At 39.2% G+C, this 13,718-nt stretch overlaps 1 protein-coding gene across 1 annotated transcript in view; it reads left to right on the top strand.

Moving 5' to 3' along the window:
- LOC146559755 (uncharacterized) overlaps window positions 1-13,470 on the top strand; it is a 30,653-nt gene extending 17,183 nt beyond the window's left edge. The window contains exons 14-23 of the mRNA XM_085244345.1: window positions 3,665-3,862; window positions 4,033-4,046; window positions 4,134-4,156; window positions 4,875-4,975; window positions 7,638-7,723; window positions 8,561-8,640; window positions 10,236-10,395; window positions 11,356-11,518; window positions 11,643-11,696; window positions 11,796-13,470. Of these exons, the coding sequence (XP_085100471.1) occupies window positions 3,665-3,862; window positions 4,033-4,046; window positions 4,134-4,156; window positions 4,875-4,975; window positions 7,638-7,723; window positions 8,561-8,640; window positions 10,236-10,395; window positions 11,356-11,518; window positions 11,643-11,696; window positions 11,796-12,049 (1,133 nt within the window). The 3' untranslated portion in view covers window positions 12,050-13,470. The remainder of the gene's footprint in view (window positions 1-3,664; window positions 3,863-4,032; window positions 4,047-4,133; window positions 4,157-4,874; window positions 4,976-7,637; window positions 7,724-8,560; window positions 8,641-10,235; window positions 10,396-11,355; window positions 11,519-11,642; window positions 11,697-11,795) is intronic.
- Window positions 13,471-13,718: the final 248 nt, after the last annotated feature.

Genomic DNA, 13,718 nt, shown 5'->3' with positions numbered 1-13,718 from the left:
TCTTCTGGCAAGGAATCTTCTGATGGCGTTGAAACACGCATCAGTGTCAAGTGAAGATGCAACCTCCAGATGTACAGCTCGTGTGGTAAGACATGTGAAAATGACACCATATCTCTTTACTTGACTTCTTCCCCTTTTTACCAGGAATGGACCAAAGTAGTCAACACCTACTTTGGTGAATGGAGGGTCATCAGGCAGGATCCTGCATTTTGGTAAATCTGCGATTATTTGTTTGCCAGCACTTCCGTGTAGCCTTTTACAGGTAACACATTTTGACAAGAACCTTCTAATGGCTCCATTTGCTCCAGGGATCCAAAATTTTTGACGCAGATGAGCCAACATGTGATTCCGTCCGGCGTGAGCTGTAACATCATGGGTATGTCTTAACACAAGCTGTGTGATATGTGAGTCCTTTGGCAAGATGACTTGCTGCTTAGCATCATCTGGCATTGCTGCTCGACTCAACCTTCCTCCAACTCTTATGACTCCATCTTGCAGTACTGGAGTCAACTTGTAGAGAGAGCCTTTTTTCTTCACCCTTTGATGTTCTTTCAGCATTGCCAAGTCCTGTTCAAAACTTTGCTTCTGACAGTACTTCACAATTTCCATTTCTGCTTCAGACAAATCGTCACAGGTTAGATTTTTTCCCTTGAAAGCTTTCTTGAATTGGCTCATCCTGATTTCCTCACTCATTGTGCTTGCTTCCTTTCTCTTTGCTATTAATTCCTTAAGCAAACTCTTCAGTTTCATGAACCAGGCTACAGCACGCTTTAGCTTTGTCCAAGATGAGTAGTGATTCATCAGCTGGTCTACTGAGTCTTTGAGCCCTTGCATCTGAATGACATGTGTCTGAGCTTCTCTTTTGACCTCTAAGTCATCAAAATCCAGCATTCTGGGATCTGGATTCTTCGGCCACTGATCTTCTGAGCAGAATAGAAAACTTGGACCCGAAAGCCAATCGCCACATTTTAAGAATGCTGCAACAGTCTGTCCTCTAGAGACATGATCTGCTGGATTCAAAGTGGTATTGACATATCTCCACTGCCGAATGTGAGAATGGCTTAAGATCACTGAGATCCTATTAGAAACAAAGGTCTTGAATCTTGTGCCTTCACTATTCAAGTACTTTAGCACAGCCGTGCTATCTGTCCAAAAAACAGATTCATGCAGTTCTACTTCTAGTTCCTTCTTTAGAAGTTTATCCATCTTCACTGCAACTGTTGCGGCAATCAGTTCCATTCGTGGGATGGTTGGACACTTCAAAGGTGCAACCCTTGCCTTTGCCATTACCAAGGTGGACTGAGTCTCGCCACTTGCATTGCGCAGCAACAGGTAGCTTGCTGTTCCATAAGCGTCTTCGCTTGCGTCAGCAAAATGATGCAGCTGCGCAAAGACTGGTGCACCAAAATGCTTTGACTTGATGCTCCTGTCAACTCCAAAGTCGTCAAGCCTTTGCAAATCTGCAACCCACTTATTCCAGCTCTTAATGACATCCTCTGGTAGGGATTCATCCCAGCCGTATTTCCTCCGACATAAATCGTGCAAGATTTTTTTTGCACACAGAATCACCAGAGCAACAAATCCCAGTGGATCAAAGATGGAGCTGAGAAGGGAAAGCAGTCCTCTTCTAGTGTTCGGTCTGTTTTTAAGGTTGATCTTGAACTTGAACTGATCTGATTCAGCACACCACTGAATTCCCAATGCTCTTTCCATCGGCAAATTACTCTCGTCCAGATTCAGAACTTTAAATCCTTGTGCTCTTTCTTCATCAGGAATTGAGTTGAGCAACTTTCTGCTGTTGCTTGACCATTTTGTTAGTCGAAATCCGCCTTTTGCCAACATGTTCCTCAAGTCAGAACACAGGGTGATTGCTGCGTCTTCCTCTGCAATTGACTTAAGACAGTCATCCACATAAAATTTTTTCTTGACTGTCCTTGCAGCTTCTTGACCAAATTCCCTTTCGAAATCAGTAGCGCATTTCTGAAGTGCAAAAGATGCAACACTTGGCGAAGAGGTGGCACCAAAGATGTGGACCAACATTTTGTGTTCTGCAAGCTTCTCCTTGTAATTCCCATCAGACCACCAAAGAAACCTGAGGAGATCTGTATCTTCCTTGCTGACTCTGACCTGATGGAACATGGCCTCCACGTCAGCCATTACTGCCACAGTCTCCTGTCGAAACCTCAGGAGGACTCCCACCAGTGAGCTTGTCAAATCCGGTCCCTGCAAGAGATGCTGGTTCAGCGATGTTCCTTGAAAGCTTGCCCCACAGTCGAAGACAACACGTAACTTTTGCTTGACTGGATGTCTCACTCCATGATGAGGCAAATACCATGTTCGTCCCTCCAGTGACTTACATTCAGCATCGTTCAGTTTGATCGTGTAACCCTTTTTTAGGATATCATCCATATATGCAACATATTCTTCGTAAAACTTGACATCTCTGGTGAATCTTTTCTGTAAGTTCAGCGCACGTTGCACTGCGACTTCTCTGTTGCTTGGCAAGCACAGCGCCTTGCTTCTCACTGGAAGACAAATACTATAATGGCCATCCTCCAGTTTTGCAGACTGAGACACCATGTTCAGAAACTGACGATCTTCCTTGGACATTTCAAGATTTTCGTCTTGTCCCGCATCAGGAAAGTCTTACTTAAACTGTAGCTGCCAGAGCTCTTCCAACCTGGCTACTGATATCCTATTCACAGTCACTTGTGCCAATCTGTTTCTCCCACTCATGTCGCCTCCACTCCTAAGTGGTCCATTTACTGTCCAACCTAATATTGTTCTCACTGCGTAGGGTCCATTGTCCACGCTGTTTACCACCTTAAGCGGTTCCATGGTTTTGGGAACATTCACTCCTATGAGTAATCCAACATCCGCTTGGATAGTGGGAAGTTTCACTTCCGTCAGGTGTTACCACCTGTCAACATCCTCCTGGCATGGGATATTGTTTTTACTTACAGGAATGTGGTCTTGTGCATACACCTCTGAAAGTTTAATAAACTGGCTACCATCCAGACTACTGACTTCCAGTCCAGTCACAATGCAGGTGTTCACAACAGATTCATTTCCCATCGTTCGGAGTGAGATTTTCGTAATTCGTCCGTTCAGGTTCAGTTGTTTTATCAGTGACTCTGTCATAAAGGTGGCTGAGCTGCCTTGATCCAAGAATGCATATGTTGTTACTGTCTTGGTTCCTTTCTGGGCCTTGACACGTACTGGAACGATTGGAAGAATACAATCTTCCTTACCGGCCCCAGTCATGCTGAAAGTTGCTGTTGTTTGTACAAGAGCACTTGATACGAACTGTTGAGCCGCCCCCCTTGCTGTTTCTTCTTGTGAGTCCCTATTGGTGATGTGCAGCAGGGTAGGATGCAGTCGAGAGCATTTGCAGCTGCTACTCATGTGACCATGTTTCAAACAGGCAAAACACAGTCCTATGCTCCTTAAAAACTCAATCTTGTCCTTATGAGGCTTGTCCTTGAGCTTTCCGCAGATTTGGAGGTTGTGTTGCTCTCCCTTGCAATAAACACAAGGTTTGCTGCTTGAAGCAGCATTGCAATTATTATTTTTACGGTTTTCTCGTACAGTATAAGCTAAACATGAATTAGCTACGACTGAAGTATAAGTCTTACAGTTTTTAGTATCTGATTTTTTTTCACAGGAGTGCAAAATGTGGGAATTCTGCATTGTGGTCCGAATGATAATAAGAAGAGTCTGGTGAGGAATTCCACTTTCCACCAGTGCTGCGGTCACCACCAGTATGACAACAGGACTCATTGCTGCTGTGTGAATGAAGGTGTTCTGGAGGTACAACCGAAGCATTCATCTTGCTGTGCAAAGGAGTCAGCTAACCCTGAAGGTCAGAAATGGTCAAATGCAGTCTCATGCATATCTTACAAATCTATTTAAGATTTAACTCTTAGCTTCATATTTTCTATTAAAATGTAATGACAAATGATGAGTTAATGGCAATTATTTTGGTTTAGTTTAGTTTTCCACTTCAAAAGGCTTTGTGCTTTATCTTTACAGGTTTTCAACAACTGGTAAGATACATACTGCAATAAAATATCATTCTTTTACTTTTTTGTGCAAATATATGAATGTTTGCCTTTATGTTTTATATTTTTCAGACACATGAGCTCCAACACTTTTGGTAAGTAAATGGGTTTTACTATAACAATTTTTACTATAATGTCATATGTAGACAAATGTAAATTTAATCTAGTCAAGATTAACTATCATGCATTCAGGCTTTGTAGGAAATGTTCTACTCTAATTTGAGTTTATTTACAGTTGTGCTCAACAGTGTACATAGACTCATCACTGGCATGAATATCATAGTAAATTTGTGCTTAAATTATTTCTTTGAACTGCTCTTTTTCATGAGAGACTATACAGCACACACCTTTAATAATTTAAAAAACAATGGGTGCACAATTTTGAAATGATTTTTGATCTTCTGTAATCCCCACAGTGCCAAAAGTCTAAATACACCCCAACTAAGTTAAATGTCCCTTAGTAAGTCGCACCTAAACCACATACTTTTGGTAGCCATGAGCAAGCTTTTGGCATAAATTTGATCACTCTTCTTGACAGAATTGGTTAATTAGGGGTTAGTTAATTGAAATTTGTTGGTTTATAGACACACAATTGGCTTTAAGCCTGGTCCACCAATTTCTTTCAGTTGGATTGAGGTCACAGATTTAATCTTTACTGAATGAAATCCGAGTACACGCAGTAAAGTGTGATGCTATCCAGTAGCCGGTAAAAATAAATATACCTGTTAATACTTTCTGTTCTGCTCTGTGGTAGTGTACCAGTGATATGGAGTGGTTTTTGTGTTTATTTTGGCTGTGTTTGTCTATCCACAGCACTGAACCAAACACACATCTCTGTGGGTCGACATGTTACAATCCAAAGACGCATCGTTGCTGTGAGAGACACCAAAAGCCTTTTTGGTTCTGCGCCTCAGGTATTACCGTCTCCATAGCTGTTTCTTTGAGTGAGTGTGTGCCAGGGAAAGTTTTCAAGAACTCTGCATAGTCCTGCAAAAACAAAAACAAAACTAAGAACACTCTTAAAGCTTCCCTGCAGATGTTCTATCTATCATTGATCATTGTATGTGACATTGCATCATCCCATGGTTTTTATGTGGGCCTGTAGAGTGAGTTGAATCAGATAAGGAACAGCCCACGCTCCAAGAAAGCAGTTAGAGCTGAGTGAGCAGTTTAAACATGTTTATCTTACGTGCAACCGTGTAAAAACAAAAACTTATTTGCAGCATAAATTTCCCCTAAAGGGAACATTGCATCATTTGCTTTTGTGACACCATCTCATTTTGGAAAATCCCTAGAATGGAAAACTATAAAGAGATAAAATAACAAGCTTAACAGGTTCTATTGACAAGATGTTGACAAGAACTTTCATCTAGGATGATGAAACTATATTATATTATACTGTAACCTGTTTGCTCATTGTGAAGTCAATACCAAAAAACCCTTTTCCAAATGTTTAGGTGAGGGGCATGTTTCCCACTGTGCTGCATCCTCTTGTCTTTTTACACAACTTGTAAGAAATTAGGAGATCAAATAGCTTTTGAAGTCGCATGTTTTCACAGTCTCATGTTTCAAGTGCTAGCCAGTTTTTTGTCTCTTTAGTTTTCCACAAAGTGCCAGATGTTTTTATTGGGTGGCAGATCCTGAGGGAAGCATCAGTTTATCAGCCATGCTTTTATGATAGTTACAGACTGAAAAGAATGCAATCTTATCTGCACGTGTTCCTCCAAAGCATGTTCATTATTAATGGTGCTTTCAAGTTACCCTGGCCCTATGCCTCTATAATGGTACCCGTAAATAACGTTTTATTGGTCCGTATTTAGCTTGGATGATGTTGGTAGCTGAAAGTGTGATTCATCAGTCCAGAGAACAGTTTTCCAGTTAGCCTTATTCTATCTAAAAATAAGCTCAGGCCCAGATAACAGTATAACTAAGGAAAGATCATGGCTATGGGTCGAATAAAATTATTTCTGTTTGATTCAGTAATTCATCCAACACATTGTCATCTATACATGAACTCTTTATGTGAAGTCTTCCTACTAACAGCCATGCTTTAGAACTTTAAGGGTTCCTTTTACAACAATGTGATTAGTCACTTGCAGCAATAGTCCTGACAGAACGTTGATATGTTGTTATGCAAGTCAATAAGGTACTGCATAATACACAGTCTTTTCTCACTTGACCTTCCATATGGACCTCATGCCTGTATGGTGATTAAAAAAAAAAAACCAACTATAATTATTATAGTGTGTTTAGTGTCAGGAAAGAGTCAGAGTCATCATGGGGTTGAAACGTACCCCAGCTGCAAGGCTCTGTTTTCCAACCAGAGGCAGGATGAGCCCCTGAACAGCTGATCAGTCTGCAGACTGATCAGTTTTAGGCCTTAAGTTAAATGGCTTTTGCCCAAAAAGAGGGACTGTTTTAAAAGAAGTTCACATTGACATTCTTATCTTGGGTGTGTAAATAACTCTGACAGTTAGAAAGTTAGACAAAGACTTTTTTTTTCTAAGGGTTCCCTGAAGACTTTAAGTATTTTTTTTAATCAAACTTTCAGACAGTGAAGTGTGTCTTTATTTTTCCAGACAGTACATCTTGCCAAGATCAAAATCATGGAAAATGTAAGCTGCGCGGAAGGGTGGTTCACTTACAAATAAAAACTTTTTTTCTCCCTACATAGAGAAAGATTTCATTGTTCATATTAGCAAAAGGTTAAATTGCTATGGGAAAATGGTCTTGATATTTTCCCCCAGACCACACAATTGAAAGAGCTTCCATCTTTTTGAACCACCCTATGAAAAACATTAAAGCTTTGCAATGAATAAAAAGGGATAACTCAGGATTATCTTTGAATCCAAAAAAGGATGTGCAGCAGCTGGTTTGTTCAAAATCTTGGCATCTATATCAGTTACTGTACTCCACAAAAGACGTTTTTTTTTTTTTAAATCACCATATCTTAATCACCATAAGGCATTAACTTCTGAGAGTTTACACTCCCTTCATGTCAAGTATTCCAGTGTGGAGAATTAAAGCTCTAAGCCCGGAGGTGGAGGGTTTTAAACATGTGGTTTGGTCTTTCCATAATATGTGAGCTGTTCAGAAATGTCTGGTATGCTTAACAGCCCACATCAGGGTGTGTAGTGTTAACCTTTATCCTTTTTTTTTGCATTTTCCTGCACTAGTTGAGCACTCAAAACACTTTCTACTATAAATCCCTTTCACCCAGTCACTTACATGTAGGACTAAGCACTTTTATCTAACATTCAGACACACTCACACTACCGTGTATGCATCAGTGGTAACTCAGTATCTTGTTCACTATCTTGCCCAATGAAATGCATAGTGGGGACAGCTCTTCTACCAACCTAGCCCCAGATGCCTCCTACAAAGACTTGGAAACCAACCGAATTCCTTTATTTTATAGTCAGTATTTTGCAAAGGAGGGAGAATAAAGCAACTTGTGTGTAACAAAGTTACACACAAGACATCATTAATCGCAACATGTTTTATTTTTACTGCAACTACTATCTCTTCTTTCCACCTAACCCCAACTCACCCCAACCCTCACACCTATCTGTTTAGGTCAAAGCAAGGCCAGGGTGTATGACCCACGTATAGAAGTCTGCTGTGATGGATCCGTATTTCGATGCAAGCCGTGGCTAGATCAAGTAATGTACAAATTGTTTTTTGGGTTTTTCTTTTCCTTTTCTGGGCCTGCCCAGCTGTTTGTGTTTTTTAATCAGTGTAAAGTGCAAAGCTCAACAGTTTTAATCTCCTTTTCTGTAGGAAAATGAAATCAAGCTTTCAAATTATGGCTAAAGCCTAAAGCACTGTTTCCTTAAAAAAACAAAAGGGAAAAACATATTAATGGCATTTTGGCGAGATTTTTCATTAAAGTTTTTGTTATTAAAAATGAAGGGCCTCATGCTGCAATGTTCAGTTTTACACAAATAACTGACAGCAATGGTACCTAGTGATCCCAGACAAAAAAGGTTGTTTTTGTGCAGCTTCGATGAGAGCGCTTAGAGCTCCACCCCGCTCCTCTTATACAGTAACTGAGGGTGTTTTTCAATCTGATGTTTAAACTCGTCTAGCGGTGTTGGTTTTGGTTACCACTACTGCAAAAGGTCCATAAATCTGGTAAGACAAAAAAAAATTAGATATGTTATGTGTGGAAATGAGACCTGTGTAATGTTTGAATTGTTTCAACTTTTTGTGTTTTTCCTGATTTTTGCATTTCATCTGTAAAAACTCATAAATTTATGTGTTCATCCATGTGCATTTAAATGTGCAAATAAAAGGGTTTGGCTGTTTGTGCATTGTTGAGCAATTTACTGCATTATTTCTGATTCTTCAAGTGCTGTGGAGTGACTGCGTATTGCTCAGCATAACGTGGAGTTCTCTGTTGTAATGACACCTTGTACGAGGGCAGAGATGATGGAGAGGAATGTTCAGAGATGTGTATTCCTTACAATCCGGCTAAAGGGACTCTATGTTGTTCTCAGTTTTATGGCAGCCCGGGACAACACTGCTGTGGGACGGAAATTTACCGGCCTCGTACTGAGATCTGCTGCAATGGACACAGGTGATTGTGTGCGTGTGTGTGTGAGTGAGTGTGTTTGCGTTGCTGCTTTACATTGCTGAGAAAGTCCAGTGAAAAATTAGTTCTTTAACTTTGTTGTTTTAATCAGTTGGAATATAACGCTAGTTGGAATTTTGTCAGACAGGGTGGCCGAAAGTATGGAAACATTTTTTATATGTAGTCTGTCTCTTGAGTGAAAACAGAAACCGTCTGAGAAAGGCAGACGTTCTTTTTTTCCCTTGGAAAATGCGCTGAACTACTGTGCCAAGGAATCTCTCAAACAGCCTGTCTGGGTCTTTTATTGGGTTTGGTGCTAACTGTTAGTTGTTACACCCTGTCTGGTCATGACTTATGTCTTTCAGTGACTGATTTTTTTATTTTTTTTATGTGGACACTAACAGAGAGATGAAGCTGTAGCTCTAATGATGTTCTACTTTTAATTCCCAGCCTGTGTAAAGACTGTGGTAAAGACATTATCTTTCAAGCTGGCATCCAGCAGTGAACATGAGAACTCTAACTCAGCCTGTTAGGAGCATGTTTCTTCATGTCGCTGTCCATATTTAATTATAATTAGTACCTCTGTTTTCCACCCATACAAATCAGAACATGTGTGATTTGTTTAATTACTTTACATTGCTGATGAAAACTGGAATTTCCTCCTTTTTTTTAGAATCAGTATGGGAACACGGGAGCATGGGAACAACTTATTCTGTCTCTTCTGTGAGAACGAAGGGATTAAAAAAACATCTGCATGGCACAATCCATTTAAACAGACATGGTGTCTGAGATAGGAAGACACATAATTACCGGAGCAGAAATTCAGCTTCATCTGTTTCCTCTTAACTTACTGTGCCAAACCTCTCTTTGTCAGCCTGTCTGAGTCCCTGACTCTGACTGCCATTTGAAATTTTTATGTTTAAAAACCCTGTCTGTGTGCATGACTCATCTCCTGGGATGCCTTTTTGTTTTCAGTCGGATTTCTCAGAACCCTCCAGCTGTGACGTAATAACCCTATTCACCACACTACTGTGTTGCCCTTACCGTTATTTCATCATTCAGTATTTCTCATATGGGTTGAAAGAAGTATTGATGTATAAAATATCACGTTCAGATCTCAGTTTCTGTTTTATGGTTAGTTCCAGATCAGCTGAACTCGTTGAATTGTGGCTGTTTTCAGCTACAGTAGCTGTACAGTAACAGCAACACTGGGTATAAATGCATTCTGTGTAGACTCTGAGTGTTGAAATTGCTCTGATAGTGTGTTTCTTTCACTTCACCCTGTGTAAACACTGTTTTGAAGCAGAGAGGAAGTTATCTTTCAGGCTGACTTCAAGCAACATACATAAGCAGTGATCTAAGTGGGCTAGTACTTATATATTGTCTTTCTACTCAAGCAAACACTCAAAGCACTTACTTCTATAAGCATCATTCACTTAAATATAGACATTCATACAGCTCATTTATGAGCCTAAGTACTTTGTACTAATATTCGGAGTGTAACAGCAGCAACTTGGGGTTCACTTAGCCTCTTATGAGCATACTTCTTTATGTCACTGTACTTAATTTAATTCTAACTGCTACCTCTGTTTTCCACTCAGACACCCCAAATCAGAAAACCTTCACTGCTGTGGGGTCAAAGCCTACAACATTAAAGACCCACAGATGAAGTGCTGTGCAGGAACACTGTACAATCTGACATCATTAGACAAGCATGGAGGGGACGCTCAGTGCTGCGGATCCATCCTGCAAAAGCCACAGGTAGATTTATTAATGGTGTTATCTGAGGATCTGTTGTTTGTGCATCTATTCATGTCTTACACTGTATTATATCATTGTCACGGTTCGCTTGAGGACTCACACGCAGGACTCAGAGGCACAGTTGGTATTTATTACAGTTCCACCAGGTGTATATACAATTAGTGCAGGGGTAGTGCTATATACAAAGCGGTGACAGGGAAAAGGCTCCGGGGAAATCCAGGTAGGGAAAAGACACTTGCTCCTCTTCTGACTCTCTCCTATCGTGACCAGTCTCTCTCCAAACACTCACAAAAAAACAGGAATCCACTCGGGGAATGCAGGGTCGGGTCCAGGGGATCTATGTACAGAAGGAAACACACGTTAGAGGTTTTGCGCAGGGAAGAACTTGCTCAGAGCTGGGCTGCACTGACGCGAGTCACACGCGAAGATCCAGCAATGAGTAGAAGCCACTCCCTGGCTTAAATGTTGGCTGCACTGATGAGGCCCAGGTGTTTCCTCTTCAGAGGGGCGTGGGCCAAGGGCATGAATCCACCATGAGTTCCGCCCTGGCGAGAGAGCGAGAGAGAGAGAGCAAGAGAGAGAACAAGAGAGAGAGAGAACGCTACTAGTCAGCGGCCTGCTGATCCCCTGGCCGTGACAATCATAAGATCTTATAACATAAAACAGTTGCGAAGTTGGAGTAGTTATTGTTAATATCAGGCTCAGTGAGCTCCTCTAAGCAGTTTTCTCTAAGGCCATAGTGAAATCTATGTTTGAACTGCACTCTGGATCTATTTACTGTATATCTGACAGTCAGAATAACTTAAGTCAAATCCATTCTTCGTTCCCATGTGCAAAAAATATAGCTAAATTCAGCCAACGTACCAAAATTACTGACTGAACTTAATGTTGTGGCCTCACTGGTTGCAAACGATTATGCTTTCATTAACCATAATGAATTATATATCTTTTCAAAACCAGGATATTTGCTGCTCAAGCCAGGAAAAAGAGGTGCTTTACTCTGTCAAGACAGGATTTGGATGCTGTGGTCACCTCTATTACAACACCAGCCTGTGCTCATGCTGTGCGGAGAGGCTGAGAAGAATCCATGAACCAGGAAAGGATCAGAGAAACATGATGCATGGTCTGTTGTGTCTGCTTAAATGTCCTCTCACAAAGTTAAACTTCATTTTGTGTCATTTTGACTTCATAGCACAGTTGAGGTAATGCGTTTGACCAATAATATGCCTGTAATGTTCTTTTTTTAGGATCCAGACTTCTATCTTTGAATAATCTAAACACAAGTGATCTCTGCAAAGAAAGTAAGATATCATCTATAATTTTCAATATTGGAACAAATGTTGTTCTTAAATTTTTTTATGGGTTTTTAATGTAATGTACTTGTGTATCTCTTTATTTAGTGTACATTGGGACTGTGGAAAGTGTGTCTGTGAAGAGCGTTGTGTTCAGGAATGTGCTATGGGTTCATGGGAAATATTCCAACGTGACAGCTCTGCCTTTGCATCACATCTTGGACATAGATGATCACTGCAAATCACCTAAACTGTTTCTTGGGAAGACCTACATCTTTAACAACGTTAATATTTTCACTGATTTCAACCATGACTCTGTTCTTCAGTCGCTCCATTTCATTTTTTATAAATGTTCATCTTAGATCACCACTGTCTGATCTATGTATGGTCAGTTATTAGCTATTCCCTTGTTTTTGTCTTAGAACAAGTACTTAATTTTTATTTACTCAGTGCTGGTTTTCTTACTCTAAAATAGTGCTACACTAAGAGTAATGCATAGGGGTTTTTTATCCTCAGAAGAATGTACTGTTAAAGTACTCATTACAGGGATGTTCTCTTACATGGTCTATTAACAATATAACACTGAACCTTAGAAATGCCCATTAATTTGTAAAACTCTACCCTAAAAGGAAAGACCATTGAAGCTTAACATTTGGGCACTTTGCTGGTGTAAGCATAAAATCAAAGAACCAGCCATATTTCTATCACACATTTTATTTTTACATTAGTTATTGTTGTGCAAGCACACATGAAAATGTTTTAAAATGTGATCTTTTTAATCTTTTTGTTACCTAAATAATTGAAGAACATGTAACTCAATTGAATTAATTCATTAACTGAAATATGTTTACTCAATAATGCATTATAGAAAAAATTAACTTGATTAGGGATTGCATTACTTTTCAACTGTTTAAATTTAAAAAATCCAGAATTAGTTATTAGTGATATTACTTACAAGTTGCTATCAGTAATGCATTAAATGTTCAACGCTCATTTCCATCCAAACCATGTTGCTCTGTTTTTGAACGCATCCCAAAATGTGTGCTCGGTAATTACTACTGTTACACAGCTAATTAGTGCACAGTGTTGTTAACTTATACATGCAGTAATGCAATATGACCATTATCTTTCAAAGTCTTAAAAAGCTAAAGTAGTAACTAGGATATCCAAGCTAGTGTTGGTTTGAAATTAACAGTAGCTAACACCTTAGCTATCAGTGTAACAGGAAGCAAGGCATGCAAGAATGTTAGCATACAGCTTAACGGTCACATAAGCTAAACTGCTATCAGCTAATATTGTTTGTCATTTGAAATTTTTGTGACTGTTATTTCTATGCCTCTTTTTTGCACTGAACTAAATTGTAAATGGCAACTATTTGCACTTTTTGAACCATACAATTGAATGTATAAATGTACTGTAAAGCATGATTTATTTGAAAGATAAAGCTTGTAACTGTCAAATGGTTAGTTGACAATACCATTATTATAAGCACCCCAGTTCTCACTGATCCCTCTAAAAATGCAATATTTCTGTTTCTTTGTAAGTACCTACTTTTAATCACCTTGACCCAAGTTATTTTTATATATGTGACTTTCGGGAAGATGTTTGGCATTTATTGTACTGTGTCTTTACTAAATTGGTAAGAACATACCTTTAAGCTACTAACAGGACAAGCTCATGATATACAGTATATATATTATATATTATATTGCATGTTTATATTTAATATTTAATAGCACCTCCTGTATTATTAAGTTTTAAATAAATAAGAAGATAAGAATAATTGAATGTGTGTGTGATTTTTTTTATTACTTTTATTACTTATTATTTTATTTATTACTTTATTACTTTTTATTACATAACAATTTATTGGACTATATATACATAACTATTACTACATTTTATATACACATTGTTTATTTGTATATTCGTAGATATTCAACAGAATTAGATAATAAATCAATACTCTGTGCTTATTTTTCTTACTTTACTTTACGGATACCCATATGGATACCACATACCCAAAACATA

Source organism: Mchenga conophoros, linkage group LG14 (genome assembly GCF_057382185.1).
Source record: "Mchenga conophoros isolate Kocher_MC1m ecotype Shallow Benthic linkage group LG14, M_conophoros_male_GT1.1, whole genome shotgun sequence".
Lineage (NCBI taxonomy): Eukaryota > Metazoa > Chordata > Actinopteri > Cichliformes > Cichlidae > Mchenga > Mchenga conophoros.
The sequence above is the reverse complement of the archived record's forward strand: the minus strand, read 5'-3'. Positions and strand labels throughout refer to the sequence as shown.